The 26,056-nt window shown below is 39.2% G+C and overlaps 3 protein-coding genes across 3 annotated transcripts; 1 reads left to right on the top strand and 2 right to left on the bottom strand.

Moving 5' to 3' along the window:
• Window positions 1-2,065: 2,065 nt before the first annotated feature.
• On the bottom strand, window positions 2,066-11,753 carry crabp1a (cellular retinoic acid binding protein 1a). Its single transcript, XM_077517565.1, has 4 exons — window positions 11,593-11,753; window positions 6,636-6,814; window positions 3,603-3,716; window positions 2,066-2,289 (listed from the first exon to the last, which is right to left on the bottom strand). Exons 1-4 carry the CDS (start codon window positions 11,660-11,662, stop codon window positions 2,239-2,241), a joined length of 414 nt encoding a protein of 137 aa, XP_077373691.1. The 5' UTR covers window positions 11,663-11,753; the 3' UTR covers window positions 2,066-2,238.
• On the top strand, window positions 11,454-17,021 carry skic8 (SKI8 subunit of superkiller complex). Its single transcript, XM_077517564.1, has 12 exons — window positions 11,454-11,642; window positions 11,763-12,470; window positions 12,711-12,774; window positions 12,871-12,898; window positions 13,251-13,356; window positions 13,735-13,907; window positions 14,171-14,319; window positions 14,412-14,505; window positions 14,720-14,813; window positions 14,940-15,032; window positions 16,656-16,734; window positions 16,853-17,021. The coding sequence occupies exons 3-12, from the start codon at window positions 12,763-12,765 to the stop codon at window positions 16,940-16,942; spliced, it is 918 nt and encodes a 305-aa protein (XP_077373690.1). The 5' UTR covers window positions 11,454-11,642; window positions 11,763-12,470; window positions 12,711-12,762; the 3' UTR covers window positions 16,943-17,021.
• Window positions 17,022-17,685: 664 nt separating this feature from the next.
• Window positions 17,686-25,879, bottom strand: slc25a44a (solute carrier family 25 member 44a). The gene is made up of 4 exons (XM_077517563.1): window positions 25,567-25,879; window positions 23,474-24,171; window positions 21,737-21,864; window positions 17,686-20,100 (listed from the first exon to the last, which is right to left on the bottom strand). Exons 2-4 carry the CDS (start codon window positions 24,105-24,107, stop codon window positions 19,909-19,911), a joined length of 954 nt encoding a protein of 317 aa, XP_077373689.1. The 5' UTR covers window positions 24,108-24,171; window positions 25,567-25,879; the 3' UTR covers window positions 17,686-19,908.
• Window positions 25,880-26,056: the final 177 nt, after the last annotated feature.

The raw sequence follows: 26,056 nt of genomic DNA on the forward strand, positions 1-26,056 counted from the left end.
GGATTTTATTCTTGTTTGTTTATTTAGATTTTTTAGAAAACACAACTTTCTATTAAAAAATAATTTAAAAACAACAACAATTTACTCTGCAAAATGAGCTAATCAAAAAAAAATATTTATGTAAGATTACATCATAAGATTACAACTTTAAAAAATACATTACTTTAAGGAACATATTCATAAAAACGTTCTACCAAAAAAAATATATATATATATTTTTTTTAGTCAAACAAAATTGGCTTTTTTTTACCTTTAAAAACACACTGAATATAAAAATTATCATAAAAATGTGATTTTCTCATGAAAATATGACTATTTAAAAAATTAAAGTAACAAAAAATAATGATTTTATTCTCTTAAGATTACTATTCTTTTTTTTTCCTTGAGAAACCACAACTTAATTGTCATAAGAATTCAACCTATTCTTCCAACCTTTTTCTTTAAAAAAATAAAAAAGAAAAGAAAAAATCTATTCTTGTAAGATCATGACCTCTTAAACTGATGACTTTTGTTAAAAAAAAATTAAGAATAAAAACAGGAATTTCTATAAACTACTTTTTTAAAAAAAACGTTACCTTATTCTCTGAAGAAAAAAAGAATCTCATGAAATTTTTTTGTTTTTTTCACAAAATACAACTTTATACCTCAGACAATATCACAAACACATAATTTTCGGCTGGATTTGTTTGTTGTTGTTTTTTTTTTTACATTTACCTTTATTTAAAAAATACTTTCATCACAAAATCATGACTTTATACTCTGGGGGGAAAAAAGAAAAAGAAAACTTCTCCATCCTGAGCTTTTCTCATATGATTCCATCAAAAGCTTTTTTGGCCTTTTCTGCTTCCCAACATGAAAGCCCACCAGGGAGGAACAAAAATGGGACGTCGATCTGTTGCCGCTGCCGCACTGTACCCACAGAGGCTCCCCTGTTTGATGCCCTACTCTAAAGATGGCAAGAGCTGGGGGGGGGGCTGCACAACAAAACAAAAGAATGCCCTCATTGAGCAGTTGTGAGCCGCCATCGCGGCCGCAGGCCCGTCCGTCCCTCCTTCAATTAAGTCGGCGGCGCGCCTCAGGGCGCCTCACCGAGTCCCGTACTCCTTTGCTTCCCACAGGCACGGCGATGCACTGAGGGGGAAAATCATTGTGTTCGGGGGATAAGCGGGTGAAACGTCAGCGGCGGAACCCATTTGTCCGGGAGGTTGAGGTGGCGGGAGGGGAGGGACCCCCGAGTGTCAGCCAAAGCTCTGAAAAGGAAAAAGTTGGCAGCCAAAGAGACACATTTTGCTCTTGGGCTTTTGATGGCGTGCCCCTTTCTTCTGTGGACTTTTGTGGGGTGCACCTGTGAGCAGGGGGGGTGGGGGACGTATCCCGCAAAAGAATAATTTATTTACTACAGCAGGCACGCAAGCTTCTAAAGGCGATCGGGAACTGTTTGTCAAGGAGCTTACTTGGTGGTCCGACCTGTGTGTGAGAAGAATCCGTAGCAGTGTTTCTCGAACCGTCACAGGTTAAAACTGGTTGACACAAGTGCAAGTGACTCAAGTAGAATTTTGAGACCAAAAAAAAAGGAAGGTTACAAGCATAAAAGTTGGCTTTTAAAGATTCAATTGTATTCTCATAAGGTCACAACTGCTCTTCTCCTGAAAAAAAAAAACCTTTCTTTTTTTTTTCTTTTTTCTTTTACCCCAACACATGCTACAAAAAAAAAATAAGATCATGAAACTTTTGTCATAATTTGCAAAAAGAATTACTGTACTTTATTCTCTAAAATTTTGACTCCCCCCCGGAAAAATACATGCCTGTAACTTCTTTAAAAAAAAAAAAAAAAAAAAAAAAAAATGCAGCCTTTTCATGTCTGAAAAAAATGTAACTTTAAACACAATTTTCCCTACAAAAAAAAGAAAAAAAGATTTTATTCTCTTAAGATTGCCACTTTCTAAGAGACGTTTTTGAAAGTTGTGGGGGGGAAAATGAATTATTATTTTTTTTTTTCCGTATAGTGTCTCATACCTCAATATCAACACAGTTCATATGACGACAAAGAGGCTCTGACATTTTTCTTTTCCATCAAAGTTTTATTGTTTCTTATGATTGAACATCAGTGCGATAACAAAGAGAGAGAGCGAGTGTGACTAGCGTATGTGGAAACAACTTTTGTGGAACACTGTAACTTAGCATGTTTGCATTTGAACTGTGGTCCCGTTGTGAGTCCTGGTGCTGCATTCCGGAGCTTCATTCCCGTACGTAAATGCGAGTGCACAACACGTCATCGGCCCCGAAAACCTGTACAAAAATATGCAAACGCACGAAAGTGACATTGTGGAGGGGGGGGGGGGGGGACAAACGTGCCGTAACGTGCTGTGATGCCAACACAAAACGTCTTTCCCCATTCAGAGGCTTCCACTCGAAACCAATCAGAAGCAACATGCAAATTGTATGGAAATGTGTCCCACTTAATGTGTATGCACAACCACAACAATTGTTGTGTTAGTAATGCTTCCTAAGCTGTCGCCCCATTTTTTTATTTTTTTTTTTAAACTGGCTGTTTTTCTGGGACATACAGTTTTTGTTGTATTATTTTTTTTTATGTAATTTTCTCAGTTCCAACCACTTAAAGCAAAAATAAAAGAGGTTGTTGAACGGATTAATGTGATACTATACTTATTTAGCCATTTTTGGCAGTCAAACATTAATATTTTGCCTATAATAAATGTGATATTTTCATTATTTTTCATGTACAATTAGTACCTTTAAAAACACATTTTGCAACTTGCTGTCGACTGAAAATGACATCACATGGGCTCGGGTAACCAATCACAGCTCAGCTTGTGAGTGTCACATGACCAAACCGAGACAACAGGTGAGCTGTGATTGGTTACCTGAGCCCTTGTGATGTCATTTTCAGTCGCCAGCAAGTTGCAAAATTTGCTTTTAAAGGTGCTATTTGTACGTGAAAAATAATGAAAGTATCACATTAATTATAGACAAAATATTAACTTTTTATTGCTATGATAGGCTAAATAAGTGAAGTATCCCTTTAATATAAAATACAATTAAAATATAAAATAAAGTAAAAATAAAATTAAATAATGAAATAATAATAATAAAAAATAAAACAAATATAAAATACACCAAAATATTTATTTTCAATTTTTATTTGTATTGTTGCCGCGTCAACAAAGCTCGGTAGCGAAGGCAACCTTCATTGCTCGCTAGATTTTGCTGAGGTGAGAAGAGCTGCAATGAACGATGTCTGTCAGAGCGAAAGTGTTTGACTTCCCTGGGGGAGGTTGCGTGGCACGTTTTTTTTTCCTTTTATCACCCAGAGGTGATGACCACCAAGGGGCGTCTCGTACTTCCTGTTTCTGAAAATCTCCCTGCCTTAAAAGTTCATCTCCAAGCATTGTCAAATCCTGGCTTCGTCTCCCAGATTGTTTTCCGAGCATCTCATCGACCTAATCTAACTACAACCATGACAGCGTTATCTCATTTTTGAGCATTCACATCTTTCAGTAAAACTAGCAAACTTTTTTTTTTTTTTTGTGCTTTATCTCTTGAAGGGTTGCGTCGACTCGTATGCTTATTCATGAACTCACCAGCGTCAGCTCATCGCCGTTGAGTTCTCGGGTCCAAAAGGTTTTTGGTCCGTCCCCGTCCACCAGAGTCTGCTGACAGCTGATCTTGTTGTCCGACTCCCAGGTAGCGAGACTCTGCAGGGCGAAGAGGGGAAAGACGCTCATCATGATGAAGATTAGAACTTGACCGCATAGCTTAACCCCCCAAGAAGACTCGAGTGAATTGCTTTTTTTTTTTTTTTTTTTTTTTTTTGCTTAGTGGGGACAAGCGAGCTAAATCTCAAAGCTTCTCATTTCCTGAAAGTTTATGTTGGATTTTTTTTTTTTTTTTTTTTTTTGTAGAACATTTGCCTGAAGCCTAACTTAATACTTTCTCACACGGGCTCCCGCTGTTATGTTCTTATGTTGGATCCCAAAATCGCAGACACAAATAAGATTTGAACTCTTCTTGACTAGATGAGAAACAACGAGAATGTATCGAAAATCACGAGACGCTAAGCCATCTTGGGCTGTGGAGGTGCACAGGGAGACAGAGGTAATAATCCGACAAACACACACACTTCTCAGACAGGCGTATATAGACAGAGAATCGATCTGATTGGTTGTGGCTAGACATGTGGGTAACAGGACTGACATGGAATTATCTGATTGGCTGTTGACCAGATAGAGATTAAAGAGTGCTGCTGGTTACGTCAGTTCAAAACAGACACTTGACCTCACGGTCATGACCCAAACATAACCCTTGCATGACCCTAGTCATGACAGTAAGCATAACCCTTGCATGACCCTAGTCTTGACAGTACTAAACATGACCCTTGCATGACCCTAGTCATGAAAACATAACCCTTGCATGACCCTCGTCATGACAGTACTAAACATAACCCTTGGACGACCCTAGTCATGAGACCCACATTTTAGCTGTGTTGCCTTGTGCCTTGTGTTGTTTTGAAAATGAAGGGCAAAGTTGGTTGCCTAAAAACCAATATTCAAGATCAAAGATCAATCACAGGTAGCAAAGCCCCACCCCTACACATTTGCTATCATTGGAAAGCTCTGAATGTCCTCCATAGAACACAAAAGGAGTTAATTCAATCGCATGCACTGGGTGGGAAATATTCAGGTTTAAAAAGGTCCACTACAGTGGACAAATTTGAATTGCTGGTAGCCAGGAGGATATTGAATAAAGTCTAAATTTTTCGAAGGGCGTGTACTCATATACGCTGAGCACTGTATGTCACTCCACCTACAGTATATGAAGTAAAAAGTGAATAAAATGCGGAAAATACATTTTCGATGAGGAGATTCCAACCACTCGTCCTTTTTTTTTTCTTTCCCGAAAACGAAAGGACCTAAAACGCTTCCCTGAGGAACTCCAATCAAAATTGTATATTACAAGATTTGTAGAGCATCTGTCACAACCTCTGTTGTCAATGCTTACAAATGGTCTGTTTGTAATCTAAAATAATATTTCTGATGATAAATTGCTTCACGTTTATGAGACAAATTCAAGTGTTGTGGGCCCCTGCAGAGAATTCCGTAAAGAAGCAAAGTTAATCCCGCCTGACTCGCGGGGGGAATGCGGGAGGGGTTAGCTCCCTGCCAAATGTAATTACTTTTTTTTTTGCGACGTCCAACAAAATGCTGCTTGCTTGCTTCCAGAGTATCCAAACAAGCCAAACAAACCAGCATACTGGCTTTCTGTTGATCCTTGAAATGTAGCAGCAGCCCGCACCGGAGCGAAAAACCCCCAAAACAAAACATGACGAATGCGCAACGACACTCGCTCCTCTGATCTGTCAGCGACGTCACGCAGCTTGGGACGGCAGGCCCGGTACCCAGCATGCCGCGGGGGCGCCACGCTGTCTCCGAAATAGGTCAGATCTGCCCGCCCTGCCCCAAAACTGTGAACAACTGTAAAAATAATAATAATAATAATAATAATAAAAATACTGTATTGCTAGCGTATGTCTGAACTACGGTTAGCAGCATTTGCAGTGCCACACCAGAATCAACAGATGGCGCTAGATAAACTTGCCTCTTTTGCTCCCCCTTTTAAATGTGAGATGCATTTTGTTCATTGGTGAAAGGGAGAAGAGGGGGGAAAAAAAAGAAAAAAAAAAGAGTTGAAGTCATAATCCGCCCTCAGGGCCTGCGGATAAATTCCCATCCATCTCAAGGATCACGACGCCGCTTGATCCGTGCGCGCCGACGTGAGGGTGATACCAATAAGATGAGTTTGCCGGTAGCGATCCGTCTCTCAAAAGCACCGAGTGGTCTGAAAGCCTTGAACGCAGCAGAGGTCCGCAACTTTGCATCCCACGGATGTCAGATTTGAGTGGATCCCGAGCATGCGGTGCGAAGGGGGGGGGGGGGGGGGGGGGGGGCTCTTGAAATTGCTTTCTTGTTATTTTTAGGTTTTAAATGTCGTTTGCCGTTGTGAAGGCTTTCTTTTGCTCACAATTTTTCAGATATATTGCAGATGATGCAATAGCACATATTAGATTAAAAAATAAAAATCTGCCCCCTGTCTGTTTGGCATGTTAACTCATTCACTCGCCGCCATTTTCACAGAAGCAATCCCGGCTGTTTTACTGGATTTTGACTGATTTTGCAAGGCCCACAGAATATTGTGTTCTATTGCTATAAAAGCATGGAACCTATCAAAAGAAAGATTAAAGTCTCTTCTTTCATCAGGAAAAATAAAGTATGTTTCTATCTGTATCCGTTTTGCAGCAATTAGCATTAGAAGAGAGCTAAGTTTCATCAGTTTTCACAAATCTATTTAAAATTGTAAGTAATTGAGCTTTTTTTCTACATGGCCCTGGTTGATCTCCTTTGCTCTGCTGCATCAAAGCCTTCTGTATGCTCTAGCATAAAAAAAAACAACAACAAAAAAACATATAAATACGTATTTGGGACACTTAGAACATTAAAAAAAACGTATTTATACGTTATTGGGTGTAAATGAGTTAATCAAACTAGGCGGCGTACAAAAAAAAAAAAAGATCTTTGGTTTAAACTCACTCTGAATCCCGTTCATGTCATAATCCTCACCTTGCACTTTCGTCCGTCCACCGTCTCCTCGTCAAACTCCTCGCCGATGTGGAAGTTGATCTCGGTGGTGCGCACGCTGGTGGACGTCTTGATGTAGAACCGCTCGCCGTCCTGCCGGATCTCCACGTGGGGATTGGACGCGGCCGCCACCGCCACCTTCCTCAGCATGGCGTTCACGCCTGAGGGTGCGACACGGAGGCAAGAGAAACACGCTCAGTAAATGAAGGTTGGAAACTGGCGACAAGTGGCTTGTCTGTTGCGTTAAACGAGGAATGGGACGATGCGCGTATGAGGTTTGTGAGGATGTATCTATATTAGGGGTGTCAGGCGATCAATTTTTTTTTTATTGTAATTAACTCAATCATTCCCAGACATTTTCACTATAGTGTTCTATTGCTATAAAAACATGGAACCTACCAAAAGAAAGATAAGAATCTCTTCTTTTATTAGTGAAAAAAAAGTACATTTGTATCTGTTTCTGTTTTTCAGCAATTAGCTAAATTTAATCAAAATTTACCTTCCTGGTGAAAACACTGTCAAAAAGAGCTTGTTGCAGCATGGCCCTGGCTGATCTCTTATACTCTGCGGCCACCTGCTGGCCATTAACTACCATTGCTTTAAAGCCACCTCTTAATGTCAGAAGCTGCATCAAAGCCTTCTGTATGCTCTTGCAGAAAAAAATGTAAAAAAATAAAAGTAAATACGTTTTTGGGAATGAAAGTCAAAGTATTAAAAAACGTATTTACACGTCTTTGGGTTTGAACGAGTTAATCACGTGACTTCAGTCGATAACTCGTGATTCATCACAATTTTTACATCTGTTCTAAATGTACAATAAAATATTGGTTCTAAGTTTTCATTCTCTTAACATAAAAGTGGGGGGAAATTTTTAATAGAAATATGGCTGCATCTTTTGGTCATTGATACAGTCATTTCATAATAATTCATAAAACTGAGTTAAAATAAAAAGGATGTACTGTACTGTAAAAAAAAATAAAAATGAGTGTGATATTAATTTGTTTTGAGGTCGATTTTCTGTCACTAGATGGCAGTGCATTTTTCTTTTCATATGAAGAGCTTTCCAATCACGTGTGTATGATTATGTCTCGTGAGGCTCACGTGTGCACGACGATGCGTGTTAAGTCTCACGAGGTTACGATTTACGTGCGATGCGGTTTTTCGTAACGCACTGAGAACGCTACGAGGATTACCGTCGCGTTGAAAATGCGCGTTATGAGGACCAGCGCGATTGGATGTGCAATATGATCACGTGCATGATGAGGTCTTGTGTGTCGGCGTTAACCAGGATTACGAGGAAGCCCGTATGAGAATTTGTGGGTTATGGCGCACCTGCCGGCTTTTGTTATGCTTTCGGAGGTCAGCGCGAGTCCGGGGATCACTTTGGCGAAGCTCGGATGACGGAAAACAGATGTCGGCGAGGACAGTGAGCAACGACGGGTAAATGGAGCGAGAGACGAGATTTTTCTCATGGCGACAGCACCCGTGCAAACGCGCTCATTGTACTTGGCAGCCGTCACACTCTTTCACCATGCTAGGATGTAAGGATGGAGCACGCTATATTTATTAATTATTTATTTATTTTAAATTGCATTTAATATGGATGACCATATTGTACATCATTTTGAGAACCCAGAACATTCGCCGTGTTAAAAGTTCCAATTCCTGTCTCGTGGTTACCCTGTTGTGCTGTCATCATCCCAACCCCCCCCTAAAAATACGCATAATGAAAAGGAAATCACGTGTCATGTAATACTTTCACTCATTTGCTCCCAAAAACGTATAAAAACGTTCTATTTTAAATGTTTTCAGTGTGCCAAAGACGAATTTATACGTTTTTTATTTTTTATTTTTTTATGCTAGATCATACAGAAGTCTTTGATGCATCCTCTCAACTGCAAAGAATGGTTGAATAAATGATAGTTATTACAAATAGTGGCCAGCAGGTGGCAGCAGAGTACTAGAGATCAACCAGGGCCATGTTGAAAAACAAGCTGATTTCCCCACAATTCTAAGCAAATTTGTGAATAATGATGAAACTAATGAGGCTATATTCTAATGCTAATTGCTGCAAAACGGAAACACATAGAAACATACTTTTTTTCTGATGAAAGAAGAGACTCTAATGTTTCTTTTGGTAGGTTCCATGTTTTTATAGCAATAGAAGACAATATTTTGTGGGCCTTGCAAAATCAGTCAAAATCCAGGAAAACAGCCAGGAGCAAAGGGGATTTCTTCAGGGAAAATGGCTACGAGTGAATGAGTTAACATAAAAGTAAAAAAAAATATATATATATATATGGTTACCAAATACAAATGTGTTGTATCTTTTAGTTCACTGATACAGACATTTTATAGCAAGGAATATGTAAAATTACAGTTGAAACGAGTGTGAAACATTGAGTTGGATTTGTGTTGAGCTAATTATCTGCCACTAGGTGGCATTAGTATATTATGTTTGACATTGTTGAGATTAACAGTTTTTTTTTTGTTTGTTTTTTTTAAATGCTGGTTCATACAGAAGGCTTTGATGCAGCCTCTCAACTACAAAGAACGGGTGACGCAATGCTAGTAATTACAAAAAGGCCGGCAGGTGGCAGCAGAGTATAAGAGATCAGCTAGGGCCATTTTGAAAATTATTTCAATCTTCGTTTCCCCACAATTCTAAACAGATTTGTAAATAATGGTGAAACTAAAAGGGACCAGATAGAAATATACTTTTTTTTTTCCCAACTGAAAGAAGACTCTAATCGTTCTTTTGGTAGGTTCCATGTTTTTATAGCAAAAGAGCACAATATTCTTTGGACCTTGCAAAATCAGTCAGAATCCAGTAAAAGGGGTTTGCTTCAGTGAAAATGTATGGGAGTGAATGAGTTAATTGCCTCAAATGTGTAAAACATTAACAAATAAATAAATTGGGTCAGTTTATTCAAACTACATAGTCATAACTTCACATGACTGAAGTTTCACAAAGAAGAAACAGAGCTGAAGTTCTAAATTTTAGGTCCACTCCCTTGGCAGGTACATGGCCATTTTCTTTTGTCTGAAAGCGCTTTATAAATAAAGATGACTTGACTTGACTTGATCCTGATCTTCAAACTGATGTCGTGTTTTCATTTGTACTTTGCTTTCACAGTCAGATGATGACGCAGGTCCTCAAAAAAAAAAAAAAAAAAAAAAAAAAAAAAAGCGAAGCAGCCGCCTACAATATTGTGCTGAGACCCCGCGACAACGCCACTTTACTTGGGACCGGCTCGTCGTCACGGCAACAGGTTTGTTGTGGCGCTCCCAGCAAATCGAGCTCAATCATCGAGCCACATCTGCTGGAGCGCATCACTCTTCTGCTTGTTGCTAAAAGATGGTGGGAAGAGTGGGGGGGGGGGGTGACAACAAAAAGTGGATTCCAGTGCAGAGGAAGCCGCCACTTCCCATCAGCATCTTCCTAATGGTGTGACCACTGGGAGGTTACCCAGGGTGCAACCCGGCGCAGGGACAAGAGGGAAGCGTTGAGTGAACGGCAGAGGCGCCTAAACAACAGTATTCACGTGTTGTTAGCTAGTACAGATACTTGGCGTTCATAAAGACGTGGTAAATTATATACAAATGCTAATGAGACAGAGTAGCCACATTTAACACCCAAAAGCCGGAGATGAAGATTCAAACCCCGAACCTGCGGACTGTGAGGCAGATCAAGCCCACTAAACCCACTGTGTTTTTCTTTTTTCCCATTTTACCAAATTTAGTCGAGGAATACTCTAATCACACAAGTGCCTCGAGATACAAGTTTAAATCATTCCTTGTCGACACTCATATCTCAAACCCCTCAACTCGTCTTTCACAATTTAACTCATTCACTGCCATTGACGGAAAAATACGTCAATGATGTATTTTTTTTTTTTTCCTGGGCAGGCAGTGAATGTGTTAAATTCAACTTTCCGGGAGGCGAGATTGGAACGTTGAACCCCGCAACTGTGAACGTGCTTGTTACTGACAAGTTAACTCATTCACTCCCAGCTGTTTTACTGGATTTTGACTGATTTTGCAAGGCCCACAGAATATTGTGTTCTATTTGTTATAAAAACACGGAGCCTACCAAAAGAAGGTTTAGCATCTCTTTTTTTCATTAAGAAAAAAAAAAGTATATTTTTATGTTTCCGTTTTGCAGCCATTAGCATTGGAATATAGCTAAGTTTAATCATTAGTCACAAATCTTTTTAAAACAGTGGGGAAAAGAGATTTTTGCAACATGGCCCCAGTTGATCTCATATACTCTGCTGCCACTTGCTGGCCGTTTTTGTAATAACTACCTTTGATTCAAGCGTTCTCCTTAGTTCAGAGGCCGCATCAAAGCCTTCTGTATGCTCTAGCGTTAAAACAAACAAAAACAAAAAAAACGTATAAATACATCTTTGGGAGCAAATGAGTTAATAATAATCAACTGTGCAAGTGTATGAACAAAATGTCTTTGTGTCCGACTTTCGAGGTTTCCCGACATTACGCACCCCCCCCCCCCCCCGACCCCCCGACCCCCCCATCCCTTCACCGCTGTCGTTCCCCCTCGGCACCGCAACACAAACACAATTGAATGACCCACTTTAAATGTGTCCCCAAAGCGCGCAGGCGGCGGCGCCGCCGTCGTCAGTTAAGACTATTAAAGGGTTGAAGACGACACACACATGCGTGGCCTACTTCTTAAAAGGCTTCAACGCGAACAATATTGCGCTCAACAATGACACACTTGTGCGCGCGCATCAGCAGCATCATCATCATCATCATCATCATCATCATCATCCTCATCTCAAGCGTCCTTTCCCAAGGGAGCCAAAACAATGCCATGTTGTTCCCAAGTCCGGCGCGCATTCCCCAAAAGAGCAAACAACAGTTTGCGGGGTTTTGCGTGTTGGATGTGTGGGCGACGGTGGGCGACGGTGGAACTCACCCAAAGCTTTGAGAAGTTCGTCGAAATTCTCGCTCCTCTTCATCTTCCAGGTGCCGGCAAAGTTGGCCATGTCTGCTGACTGAGGCGGAGTGAATGCCAGGGAGAACCTGTTCCACTTACACTGCCATCCTCTCTCTCCTCCTCCTCCTCCTCCTCCTCCTCTTCTGCAGGGGCTCGCCTCCACCAAAATGTTCCAATCCCGAAAGATGAGAGGACACAAGTTCCGACGAGTATATAGAAACAGAATTTAGAATTAGTGTCACTGTTCATGTGGGACCCATAGCAGAGTGTTCAGCAGAAAAACTGAAAGATGTTTTACCGATTTTTATTTGAGCAGTCACTGTGAACTTGAGTGGTTATCATAGGGCAAGTTTCATAAATTTACATCATAAGCTTTTCCCTAACGCACCCCCCCCAAAAACAAAAGTCTGAATGGACAAGTAAGGATATCTTTTATTAAATAATTGACATGTAAAATAGTAACTGTTAAGTTGTGTTAACCCTGAAAGGCATTTGGCTACGCTAATAAGGATTGTCTTCCAAACATTCAACATTTGAGATATGTCTGGAATAATTAATTAGCATTTATTTGCAGTGACAACAGTGCTTCGTGTCAATTTAAGGAGAAATATATTATCTGTCTGCTTCGATATACACAGACATAATTGAATTATTTTTTTAACGAAAGAATCAAATTAGTACTACTGCCACTGGGGGCACCCGTGAGTAAGCAGATTTACTCGCCAAAGCGCCAATACACACACGAAGAAGAAGACGCGGAAGTGGAGGTTTCAACAGTAATGTTGTCATGGCACCTCGCATGTAATTTAATTTAAGGTCCTATCGGTTCGTTCGAGACGTTTGTGAGGGGTTTCCAGGTACGAGGACGCCCATTACACTCCACATTTCACGTCGAATATTAAACAAAGATTTCTCGCTTGTGAAGGCGACGTCGTAAGCGGCGCCTTGAAGTAAAACTAGCTTATAATCGTTTTCGAGTTAGCATTAGCATCAAGCTAGCGATATGCTCAAGTTCTCCTTTATTTACACGTGCCGATATCATTACACATTTTAAATCGCATCGATATGTTTTTTCCCATATTTGTGTTTGTGTTTAGGTTGAGTTTTAGGTTGTGCTGTGGTTAAGCTGGCTACCACTGTCAATCAACAATGAGCACCCAAGTAAGCAACTTGCACTCAACATTTTTCTTGACATTGTGTTTCCCCAAATCACACAAAAAGTACTAATAAATGGCACAATGTATCTTTTAATTTCAGTACAGCATCCTTTTTAAACAGGAACACGGTGAGTACCTACCATGTGCACAATACAAACATTCATTAGAAGCTATGTTAGTTATTCTCCTTTTAATCAACTCTTTAATACATTTTTCTGTTGTAGATGTTATATTTGAACATACATAGCCAAATAAAATCATATCAAAAAGGTTTATTCTCTCAAAGTGCTGCCCAGACAGATTAGTGCCCATTTTAACGAAGGTTTATAATTCCCTTAAGGTGCCACACAATGTTGGTAAAGCTATACTTTAATATTAGACCTGGCTAAGGCCTGACTTAATAAAGCTTCTCCCCCTCAGCAACAGTTCCCCCAGTTAATTTGAACAATTATACATCTATTTTTTTCCCCCCCCCCGCAGCACACGATGATGCAATCTGGACGGCAGCGTGGGGTAAAAGTGAGGAGGATGGTTCCGAAACAATCGTCACCGGCTCCCTTGATGACATGGTCAAAGTGTGGAAATGGTACGGACGTGTGTGTGTGTGTGTGTGTGTGTGTCTTCGAACGAAGGTATTGATTGGTAACGTTGGCAACCCAAATGTGATTAGTGCAGTTGAGTGCTTTCAATAGCAACCTCGTAACATTTTCAACTGTTACAAGTACAGCAATAAGTTAATTAATGTTAAATAAAATGTTTGGGGGAAAAGTCAAATTAGTAACCCTTTGAAGATATCAGACGGGTATTGAATAGAAAGAGAACAGGAAGTTGCTTATGGAGCGATACTGTCATCTTGTGGCGTTTGAAGGTATTTCCGGAATAATTACATGTCTGCCACCCAATCAGTTCGAGTATAAATCAGATCCGATGACAAGATGAGCTGACGGTCAGGTTACCCGCGCAGGTCGGACGAAAAGCTGGAGCTCCAGTGGACGCTGGAGGGCCACCAGCTGGGCGTCGTGTCGGTGGACATCAGCCACAACGCCGCCATCGCCGCCTCCAGCTCGCTCGACGCGCACATCCGCCTTTGGGACCTGGACTCCGGGAAACAGATCAAGTCTATGGATGCCGGACCAGGTGAAATCAGATTTTGCTATATAGTTACAAATGTGCGGAATATACAACATACCGTAAACTACGTGCAACTGCAGAAAATTAATGGTGACTTGACTAGTTATGTTTGTTTGAGCTATTTATTAATCTATAGAAAATGAGTGGACCTTGACTCCTGCCATGAGGCACGCCACTCACTTGTGCATGTCTGCTCGATTGCTGAATGTATTGACAGTACTCTTTCTACTTCAAAACGTGCATCCGAACGTGATCTTCTTCCACTCTAGTGGACGCCTGGACGGTGGCCTTCTCGCCCGACTCCAAGCACATCGCCACAGGAAGCCACCTCGGCAAGGTCAACATCTTCGGTGTGGAAAGCGGCAAGAAGGAATACTCCCTGGACACCCGAGGGAAATTCATCCTGAGCATCGCATATGTAAGGGAACTCACCCCCCCCCCCCGGAATGCGACATTACGCGTTTTGAATTTCAAGTGTTTTATTTTGTTTTTGTGTTGTTAACTCCTCAGAGCCCTGATGGTAAATATTTGGCCAGCGGGGCGATTGACGGCATCATCAACATCTTTGACATCGCCACCGGCAAGCTCCTGCACACGCTGGAAGGTGGGCAGGGGACACAGTTCAGATACATTTATAAAAGCATTGACATGTATGTTAATTCTCCCAAAGTATAACCTTCTTGACCAACATTACAATACAGTAGAAATGTATTTCAAATAAAAGCTACCATAATTAAAATTTGTATATATATATATATATATATATATATATATAAAAAAATAAATAATCAAACTGCTATTCCGTCTTCCTCCTCTAGGGCACGCCATGCCCATTCGCTCCCTCACCTTCTCGCCTGACTCCCAACTGCTTGTCACGGCATCCGACGACGGCTACATCAAGATTTATGACGTGTAAGCCCACTTTTCCCCCCACCCACACACGTGGCACTTTTATTTCTGATTCTCCGGATAGCGCATGAAAGGAAATTAAAAAAAAAAAAAAAAAAAACACCTGATGTGAATTTTTTGTTTTTGTAGACAACACGCCAATCTAGCGGGCACGCTGAGTGGACACGGCTCGTGGGTGCTCAACGTGGCCTTCTCCCCGGACAACACACATTTTGTCTCCAGGTAACGTTTCATCTCAACAGGATAAAGAGAATACGGAGTTCCCTCGTTTACCACGGGTTCATCTTTCTCGGCCTCGCTGTTTTCGTGTTTTGTTTTTTTTTAAAACATGCTTTTTGGTTTGTTTATTTTTTTTGGTCTTTGCGCGGCCGTATCTCTTGAACCGTACGTCCGACCGGAGAAATACGGGCATCCGTGGATTCGTCTTGACGAGACCTTTCCAACGGTGTCTGTCCATGCACGACATTACATTACGGAAATAGAAAACATTAGGGGTGTGAATTGCCTATTACCTGACGATTCGATTCGTATCACGATTCACAGGTCACGATTCGATTCGATACCGATTAATCCCGATACGAATTTATAAGTCGATTGTTGCGATTTTTTTTCATTCAAATTTAGAAAATACTAATCAGTAAGCTTGTAGAGTGTAAGATTGATATGAAAATGTATTATTTATTTATCTGAAATTTCAGTCTTATAGAGGTTGTAATCTGTTTCATGTTTGAACAGCATTAAAATCAAATATTAAGGCTTAATGTTCCGTTCATATAACATTCTTCCATGCTCAAGGTGTGAATCCTAACCCGAAGTCAGACGTTTTGTTGATTATTTTTCCATTAAAAATGGAAGTTTAAAAATCGATTAACACACACAAAAAAAAAAAAAAAAAAAAAAAAGGCAATGATGATAAGACGTTGAATCGGTAAGACTACCGAATGAACTCTTTAAAAAAAAAAAAAAAAAAAAAAAAAAAAAAAAAAAAAATCGATTCAGCTGCCTATTGAATCGATTTGAGAATTGCGCAATGTAGTATCGCGATATATTGCCGAATCGATTTTTTTTAACACCCCTAGAAAACATACTGTGCTGTGTAGTAAATGAAAGTAAATTGTAGTAGTAGTAATTAAGTAAATTAAAAACACTTTTGGTGAAAAAAATGACTGTAAATAAAAAAAAAAAACATCAATTATGAATGAAAAAGCATTCATAATAAACTAAAAACGATACCAAAATGAAAAAAAAACATAAATGAAAAAAATATATACTGTGCTCTGACTGTAATAAAAAAAAAAAAAAAAGTACTTTAAAATATTACTTTATAATAAAGTAAAAATCATGCCAAAACGAAAAAATGTAACGGATTATTTATTTATTTATTTAATTATTAATGCTGATTTCCATTATTGTGGGTAGATTTTGGAAGGGAACACTCGCGATAAATGAGGGAATACTGTATCCACCAAGGTTTGGAAACACTTTGAAGAGGAGGAGCTATAATAAGAAGATTAGTTTTGGAGAAAGGTGTTATTAAAAGAAAAAAAACCCCATCCCAATCAGCATATAGATTCATCACCCAAAAAAAAAAAGGCCGATCAACCTCAAGTAATTACAATTTATAAAAATGAATATAATAGTGATTCTCCGGCGTACCACTAGAGGGCACCTGTGTGGCACGCTGACAACCACTGCTTGTTTGCTGAAATCATAATCCAACCTGCGAGATTGTAATCACAACCTCCACTACTGGGAAGCTAAAAGCTAACAGACGCTAACATAAACGGACTACATGACACTCTCTCTATGACCCCCCCCGCAACTCATCCTGTTCCGCCTGTTCAGTTCCTCAGATAAAAGCGTGAAAGTTTGGGACGCCAGTTCCAGAGCGTGCATCAACACCTTCTTCGACCACCAAGACCAGGTAACATCTCAGTCACTATTACTACTTTTTTTTTTTTTAATACAATGGGTTTTTCCCTCTCCGATATATATTTTGTGTTAAATACAGAGTATAGTGATTCTGTTACGTCCTTCCTCAGGTGTGGAGCGTCAAGTACAACAGCAACGGCTCCAAGATAATCTCGGCTGGTGACGACCGTGCCATCCATATTTACGACTGCCCCATGTGAGGCGCGAGAATCGTTTTGTATGCATGATTTTGTACTGACTTGTGACAGTACAATAAAACTGTTGTTTTTTTTAATTATATTTATTTGTTTGGATTTGCTTTTCATTGAATATTTATGTGAAATTGTATATGGGTAAATGAATTTTACCAACGTACATACACTTAGAAACTACACAAGAATCACAAAATTTTTAGTAATTTTACTTTCATTTTTTAGTGATTACCATTAGGGATGTAATGATAAGTGCGATATAGTGATATTAAAACTGCCACATTATCGTCATGCAACACATCTATTTAAAAAAAAATAAAAATAAAAAATCAGGTTGATTTCCATTTGTGCAGTTCTAGCACCCTCTGGTGGCTAGTTTTTTTTTTTTTAGTACAATTTAATTTTCATTAGGGATGTTTTGGCCCTTCTGTTTAAAATCTACACCAATTATCAGATGAAGGGGAACTTAATATGCTTGTGAAGCAAGTCAATATGTGGAGGAACTTAATGTGTGCGTGCATTAACAACATAAAACAATTATAGCATTGCTGTTATGTACAAAAGCACAATATTGTGCTTTTTTTTTTTTTTTTTTTTTTTTTTACGATATTGTGACCTTTTTTAAATATCGCCAACCTCCCCGCAATATCACGATAATTATATCATGAGCTTCATATCGTGTTATCGTATCGTTTGGATCATCGTTACATCCCTAATTACCATAAGCAAATGTGGTATTATTAAGCATCCACTGTAGTCACCGTTTTCTTTATTAATGACATCGACCCACAAGTGTCCACTGTATCACTAAAACAGTCAAGAAAACAGACACAATCCACAGTGGTTACAATTTGAAGAGTCCATCAATGCTCTTTCTCAAAGTGTTGTTTGATTCCAGAATCGTTAACTCCAGTCTGTTCACGCCCCCTGGATGAGGCTTTCCACGTGTGCTGGTGTGCATCTGTTTTGAAGTCTTATTTTTTTTAATCACACGTGTGAAGGTAGTTAAAAAAAAAAAAAAAAAAAACTGACAGAATAGGCAGCACATTGCACAAGTGGTTCGCACATTTTGCGATTGCAATTCTCCCACGCGCTTAAATTGGGTTTTCTTCGGCTTTCCCTGAAGACGCGATTTGTTTTTCTGTACCCTGCGATTGGCTGGCGACCAGTCAAAGGGTGGCCTGTCGGGTCTCGCCCAACGTCAGCTGGGACAGCCCCCCGCCACACCCCACCCAGCTCACCCGCCACCCTCATAAGGTGCTATAGAAAAAATTATGTTCCCACAAGTTTGTGCATTCGTCAGTGATTAACCAACTTCTCATTTAATTTAATGCACGTGTTTCATTTTCAACAAAAACCTCGACATCATTTGAAGTTGTTCAGTAATTTCGCTTGGATATCTGTGCATGTAGGAAGACCTTTTTTTTTTTTTTGGCAAGTAAAATGATACACAATATGCTCTATGTGAAGGTTGTGCAAAAAAAAATAAAAAATTTCTCCACATAATATGGCTCTAGTATAATACAGCAGAACCTCCAAAGTCACACCTAACGCCATTCAATTCGGAGTGAAGAATCATTAAATAAAACCTTTTTTTTTTTTTTTTTTTTGCCTTTTCGAAATATGTGATGCCGCCACAGAAGGTAACAGTTATGGAAAATGGAGGAAAAAAAAAAAAGGTAACAGTACCCGAATGAGAACTACTGCAACATAGGAAAAAATCTATTGAAAGGAGTACAATATGTGCACTAAAAATAACTAAAAACATTTAAAATGGCTGACGGTAATGTCAATAGTTTGTAGTTAAATGCTGAAAAATCAGGGGTGTCAAACTCATGTTAGTTCATGGGCCGCATGGAGGAAAATATATTACCAAGTGGGCCGCATCGGTAAAAATACCAATATATAACTTAAAAACGATTGCCGTCAATTATACGCAGCTTTTCGCTATTTGTGTGCCAGCCCTAAATTTGCATTGCTCATATGAGGACTGCTTGTGAAATTACAAATTTTATATATTTTGATTGTGGCCGGCTGATTAATTAGTCCGACATTACCATTTTTTTTTTATATATTTTTTTAACTTTACAAAATGATCTTGCAGGCCAGATTAAAAAAAAAAAAACCTTTGTGGGCCTGATCCAGCCTGGGGGCCTTATGTTTGACACCCCTGGCTTAAAGGTTGATGACAAGTGCAGAAATTGAGAAAAAAAACAAAAAACACTTCTGTTCCCTTTGCTGTGTCTCAAGCGTCAACTAAGTGATAAGTTGGCTCTTTAAACTCATTTACTGCCACACGTTATCAAAAAAATTTGACATGACAAAAGCTTTGATCATTCACGAAAAGAGATACAATGCTGCCATCTGCTGGCCATAGTTTAGTGGGTGTTTTTGATTCCACAACCCATTGACCAGGCAGCACTGCACTTAAGACGTTGCACTGAGAAAAAAATAAATAAAAAAACTTAGTTGACGTCATTTCACGTTCATGGCGGCATACGTCGTGATTTTATTGATCGTTATTAAACGTTTTTGGCGGTCAAAGAGTTAATATTGGAACGTTTTTTGGGGGGGCGGGGTCAATTACTTGGGTTTTTGGCAGCTGGTCTCGGTCCCTAACCCCCTGTGGATATTATGGGATTACTGTACCTCAGTACATCGCCCGAGTGGTGAATTGATTCACTTGTCATTATTTCCAACGGCGAAATTATTGACTTGACAGTCTGGCAGCATCACAGAATGGATTTTTGTTCCACTTTGGAGGTCCCACCATACAAGCAAGTGTTTTTTGTTTTTTCCAATTATAAAAAAACAGTCTTTCTTTTGTCAACATTGTCATGATTGTGACTTTTTTTTTGGCAGTATTGTTGTCGCAGAAACCAAAGTCAACTCTTGGTGAGCTTCTGCCATGAGGTAAAATTCGGTGTTAGGCTTTTTTTTTTTTTTTTCTCTTTTGTCCTCCTCCTCCTCCTTTTCTACCAGTGTCTGGACTGGACCAGGTCGTCCCGCAGGCTGAGCCTCTTGAGGGTCTCGTAGCCCACCACGATGAGCACCGAAGTGGGCATGGAGGACACGATGCGGGCCGACAGCCCCTTGGTGACGGCGCCGAGGCCTTCCTCCGCCAGCAGCTGCTTGAAGGTCTCCACCACCGACGAGCGGCCCTCCACCTGCCGGTCGCCACAGCAGCGGGAACGCTTACTTTCACGTGAGAAAACATTTTCGGACGCGTCGCGGCTCGCAGTCGGAAAACGTGATGTTGACGTATGCGGTCATTTTTTTTTGGCTATTTCTCAAATGATGTCATTTACGTGACCAATAATACAGTGTTGCAACGGCACACCGCAGCTAAGAAGCAAATAGCGTGGATACTGAACAAAGTACCAGTAGTACTTTTATTTTTCCAGATAGTCCTAATACTCAGAATCCATCCTTTTTTTTTTTTTAAATGAGAAAAAAAAAACATTTTAAAATAGAATATCGAGACAATAGTCAGATTTTGTTTTTTGTTTTTTTAAGTGAAGAAGTCGTATTTTGAGATTACACAAAAGCACTAATAGTTCCAACAATTGTCTTTTTTTTTTTAGATAAAAGAATAAGTTGTATTTTTGAGATAAAAAGTTTTAATTCTATGACAACAAAGTTTTATGATGAGAATAAATGTTTTTTTTGGGGGGGGCTGAGAAAATGCGTAATTTTACAAGAATAAAAAAAATGTCGACAATATGAAAATGTTACTCGTAAGTCTGTTTAAAAAAAATATATATATTGTAATATTACAAAAAATGTCATTTTTCCCCAGATAAAATGGAGTAAAAAATGAAGAAAAAAATGGGAAGAGTGTTTTCATGTTTAGCATTATGAAAATAAAAGGTATCCGTTATAATAATAATAATATTATTATTATTATTATTATATTTGGATAAAAGTAAAAAATAAAGTATTTGAAAAAAAAACAATATAAAAGTTGAATACTGGGAGTCAATCTATTAAAAAATATATATATATATATATATATACCGTATAATAGTATGAGAATTTGTCTTTTTTTTTTCTTTTTTTTTTTCCCCTGGATAAAAAGTAGTAATAAATTGTATTTGTTGAGAAATATGGTGCTAATATGAGAATTGGATAAAATTAAAAAAGAATAAACTATTAAAAAAAAAAAAAAAAAAAAAAGTTGAATACTGGGAGTCAATCTATTAAAAAAAAATAATCTAGAAGAAAAAGCAATATTACATGTTTTCCCCCCCAAATCAAATATAATATTACGACAATTAAGAGGTTTTATTCATGCAAAATGTTGCCAAATAAAGTACATGAGGAGGATAAAGTGATTTTTTCCTATTAAAAAAATAAAATAAAAAAATAAATAAATTCAAAGAATTGTTGCATTTTTTTGTGATAGTGGGTAGTAATGTGACAAGCAATAAATGTATTTATTTATATATTTTATTTTAAAGTGTATTAAAAAAATGACATTTACAATATTACAAGAGAATAAAGGAGAGTATTAGCACAAAAGTGGTTTTTTTTACTTTTTTTTTTTTACTTTTTTTTTTTTTTTTTTTAAAGCATAGAAAAAAATTCAAACCTGACCTGTATACTTTCTAAATATGTGATGAGCAAAGTGTAACCCGAGAATAAAAGAGTACAAATACATCAGTGACATTCCGGTCCCTGTGTGTTCTGTTCGTGGCAGCGTGTCACCCTCGACGATTTGACATGACGTCATCGCACACGCATGATCATGCCACACTCTTGTGCGCGTTTGTTTGTATGACAGACATGATGAGTCAATCGTACCTGCACCCTGGCCCGGACCACGTCCATGGGGTTGGTGATGGTGGAGGCGGTGGCGGCGGCCATTGGCCCGGCCAGCGCCTGCAGAATGAGGTGGGGGCACTCGCTAGGCGCCATCCGAGACAGACGCTCTATGGACGCAAAAAAAACAAAAAAAAAACACGCATGTCAATATTTAATATGTCTCCAGTTGCCACAGAAAAAAACAGAGTCACGGTGACCCAAAGTTCAAACACAAGGGTGACGAAAAAAAGTAAACATGACGACAATCGGTTGAGAAATGAGCACGTTACAAAGGTCGCCCCTGCCAAGATGGCCGCCACTTGGGCACACCGCACTGGCATAAATCTGTGCATCAGCCGACGTGAAAGGACGGCAATAGACCAATCACAGGCCAGTATTTTGGGGCCATGAACTCTAGCATAGCAACCGTTTCTATGTTAGACTTCAGGATGTTTGTTTATAGAAAATCTTGCAAATTCCTGTCCTAAATTTAGCTTGTTATGATGCAGAATTATTAAAAATGACTTCGAAATAATAAGCACAAGGCTTTCTACTGATATCCATGAAGAGAATCCCCAACACGACAAAGGTAATGACCTTTTTTTTTTTTTTTGGGGGATATTATTTTCAGACAATTATTGACTCTTTTTGATGAGAACCGTTTACATGAAGTAACTTTTAAACACTTGACGATGTTTATTTGATGAAAAGAAAACTTTTAATTAGGGGTGTGAACTGTTGCAATCAGTTTCATGTTTGAACAGCATTAAAATCAAATATTTAATACTTAATGTTAAATTAATATAATATTCTTCTATGCTTAACGTGTGACTTTAAAGGGATACTTTACTTATTTAGCCATTTTTGGCAGTCAAACATGAATATTGTGCCAGTAATAAATTTGATATTTTCATTATTTTTCATGTACAATTAGTACCTTTTAAAAACACATTTTGCGACTTGCTGTCGACTGAAAATGACATCACAAGGGCTCAGGTAACAGCTCACCTATTTTCTAGGTTTGGTCATGTGACATTCACAAGCTGAGCTGTGATTGGTTACCTGAGCCCTTGTGATGGCATTTTCAGTCGACAGCAAGTTGCAAAATGTGTTTTTAAAAGGTACTAATTGTACATGAAAAATAATGAAAATATCAAATTTATTATAGGCAAAATATTCATGTTTGATGGCCAAAAAATGGCTAAATAAGGAAAGTATCACTTTAAGTTAGACATTTTGTTGAATATTTCCATCAAAAATGTATGTTTAAAAATCAATTCTGCGGCATATTGAGTCGAGAATTGCGTGTTGTAATATATGTAAGATATATTGCCGAATTATTATTATTTTTTAAACACCCCTACTTTTAATCAATAGAAGGGTAGTTTGCCCTAGGGAAAAAAAACAAACAAAAACAAAAACAATATTTAGAGCAGTGGTTCTCAACCCTCGTCCTCGGGAACCTCTATCCAGCCTGTTTTCTATGTCTCCCTCAGCCAACACAGGTGATTCAAACGAATAGCTAATCAGCAAACTCTGCATGAAGCCTTATAATGATCCTCACCTGTGTTGGTTGAGGGAGACGTGGAAAAGACGCTGGATAGGTGTCCCCGAGGACTGGGGTTGAGAACCACTGATTTCGAGTAACTCAATGTTCAATGTAGCCCCAATAACATTTTTTTTTAATGAATTTTATACCTTTGTAATTGTGAACCAGGACGGCGAGCTGAAACGTACCTGCGTAAAAGTGATAAAAAGGCCACCAGAGCGCGCTGTTGGGGATGTAGGTGAGCAGGGAGGCCACGTAGCCCCTGTAGAAGCCGCGGAAACCGTCGGCGGCGAAGATCTGCACGGAAATGTCCCGCGTCTGCCCGAAGGTGAGCCGGCGCTTGGTGGCCGCCAGCATCATCTTGGGCTTGGCCTTGAAGCGCCCGCCGTGCTCGCCCTGGCCGAGCATCATGAGGTGCTGCGACACCACGTCGATGGGCACGGTGATGGTCTGCGCCACCAGCGCCGCCGCCCCGCCCGCCACCACCGACTTGAGCGTGTTGCTGGACGAGTAGCGCGACGCGTGGCGGCGCGCCAGCTCGTACGTGGTGATGTAGGCCTGGCCCGACACCAGCGTGAAGGTGTTGATCATGAAGCCGCGGTACAGGCCCCGCACGCCCTCCGCCCGCAGGATCTTGCCGAAGGCGTCCGCCGTGCCCGAGTAGAGCGCTTTGCCCTTCTGCACCTGCAGGCGCGTGCGGATCAGGCTGGCCGGGTAGACGGTGGCGCGCGTGCTCAGCGTCATGAGCACGCCCAGCGAGTAGAACTTCCTCTTGTCCAGGTCCTCCCATTCGATGATCTGGATGGCGCCTTTCTGCTGCATGGTGGTCCCGGGTGCCGCTAAAGCCTCGCGTCTGACGTCATCTGCCCTCCATGTGCCATCGCAACTGGATATAAAAAAAAAATATAGAAGGTTTGAAATTATGGAAAAAATAATCACGATTATTTTGGCAATGAATTGAAATCACGATAATTCAAATGATTATTTTTTATTTTTTTATTTTTTTTGTACAAAACAAGGAAATGTTTAAATTTTAAAATACTAGGACCAATTTGAGAAAAAATAAAATTGAAACACTATAATAACGTAAGTTACTTTTGGACCAAATAGAATTTACAATATTTATTTATTTGTTTATGTCGGCAAAAACATGAAGTTGGAGTGCAGCTTGTGCACTGCAGTAGGACGATCATTTATTTTTTGGTATAAAACAAGAAAATGCTTACACATTTAAAAAATATTAAAACCAATTTAAAAAAAAATAGAAATACTATAATTATGTAAGTTCCTTTTGGGCCAAACAGAATTTAGAAGAATATATATTTAGAATAATGTAAATTCATGCTGGCAAAAATTTGAAGTTGGAGTGCAGCATGTGCACTGTGCAGAAAATGTTAAACGTAAAAATAATAATAAATACAAAATATTAAGACAAAATTATTTGAAACACTATAATTATGCAAGTTCATTTTGGATGAAACAAAATTTGTTAAATTAGTTAATTTAAAATAAAATAAAAAAATTGCAAATGTATACATTTGAACAACCACAATAATATTTTATTTTATTTTTTATTTTTTTTTACGATTATGCTGATATTGTAATTGTGGAGCGTCATAATTGAAATTGTAATAGAATTTCGATTAATTAACACAGTCCTAGTTTGAGTATTTACAAAATATTCAACATGCTCAAGCAGCGCCTTCTTTTGTTCTAGAGCTGCGTATTAGTTCAATTATGCAAACTGTAGACTGTTCTTTTAATAAATGCAATTATCATCTTTTGATGAAAGCCATACCCCAAATAGATGCTCGCTATCCTCTGCGGTTGTGTAAAAACATGAAAACATGCATCTTATTTCCCTGAAATACACATACTGGATCAATACATTTTTTATTTTCCATTGTAATGGCTTGCTTAAGTGTAAATCCAAACGATAATTCTGTATTATTTTACTATTTATGTATGGTGAGTACTAATGTAGCAATTCTGTTTGCACCATCTTGAAAAGGGAAGTTCACTGTCACGAAACGTCTTACAAATATCACAATAATCATCAATCATAGTTTTACGTTCAAACCAATCGATGAAAAATTACAAAATAAGAATCGGGCCTTATTTTTATTTTTTTTCCTCCCACTTCTCCATTCGGAAGAGACGCACGTGTTTATGTCATAGCGCCCCTCCAACCCTGTTAGCTTAGCTCGCCGCTAACGACCGATCACAACAAACTCGGTTCATATGCAACACTTTTCACATTTGACACCACGTTTCGACGAACCTGTTTAGAGGCCCTCGAGCTCGGTTCACCCCTGCCGCTCGTCTCACTCTTTCATTCGGCTTCCTGCTCGACGACACGCTGGGTCATGTCGTCCGGCCATGACTGCTACCGCACTGTAGCTTAAACCGAAGGTGAAAGGTCGTCTCAGGCAGCTTCTTATCCTTATCGGTATTTCGCGTGCAAAGCGAAGCAAAACACCATAACAATATTGACGATTTGACTCAATCTCAAGGTTAAGTCTCGGAAGTGATTATTTTCGACTAGTTTAACTTTGTTGACGGCTTGTTCGAGTTGTGTCGCTCGTGATGCGTTCACGTCCAACGCAACCGCCGCAAATGTTATAATTACTGTAGGCCAGGTTACTTGTTAAACGTTACAACCAGCTCAAGGCGGACGTTTGAGTTAATACAGCTGCTTTAGGATAGTTTTATAGCCTAACAAAATAATAATAATAATACAAAGTTATATTATAGTTATTCACTCCAAGGTT

Source organism: Festucalex cinctus, chromosome 3 (assembly GCF_051991245.1).
Source record: "Festucalex cinctus isolate MCC-2025b chromosome 3, RoL_Fcin_1.0, whole genome shotgun sequence".
Taxonomy (NCBI): domain Eukaryota; kingdom Metazoa; phylum Chordata; class Actinopteri; order Syngnathiformes; family Syngnathidae; genus Festucalex; species Festucalex cinctus.

Bases quoted from the DNA above. Each gene is read 5' to 3' on its own strand.
- skic8 (XM_077517564.1), top strand. The intron at 14,320-14,411 runs GTAAGGGAACTC...TTAACTCCTCAG, and splicing joins TCATCCTGAGCATCGCATAT to AGCCCTGATGGTAAATATTT. The intron at 14,506-14,719 runs GTGGGCAGGGGA...TTCCTCCTCTAG, and splicing joins GCTCCTGCACACGCTGGAAG to GGCACGCCATGCCCATTCGC.
- slc25a44a (XM_077517563.1), bottom strand. From the start codon at position 24,107: ATGCAGCAGAAAGGCGCCATCCAGATCATCGAATGGGAGGACCTGGAC. The intron at 21,865-23,473 runs GTACGTTTCAGC...TTGCGTCCATAG, and splicing joins TTTTTATCACTTTTACGCAG to AGCGTCTGTCTCGGATGGCG. The intron at 20,101-21,736 runs GTACGATTGACT...GGCGACCGGCAG, and splicing joins TGGTCCGGGCCAGGGTGCAG to GTGGAGGGCCGCTCGTCGGT.
- crabp1a (XM_077517565.1), bottom strand. From the start codon at position 11,662: ATGGCCAACTTTGCCGGCACCTGGAAGATGAAGAGGAGCGAGAATTTC. The intron at 3,717-6,635 runs GTGAGGATTATG...TTCGCCCTGCAG, and splicing joins TGGACGGACGAAAGTGCAAG to AGTCTCGCTACCTGGGAGTC. The intron at 2,290-3,602 runs GTGAGTTCATGA...ATTTTTGTACAG, and splicing joins ACGGCGATGAGCTGACGCTG to GTTTTCGGGGCCGATGACGT.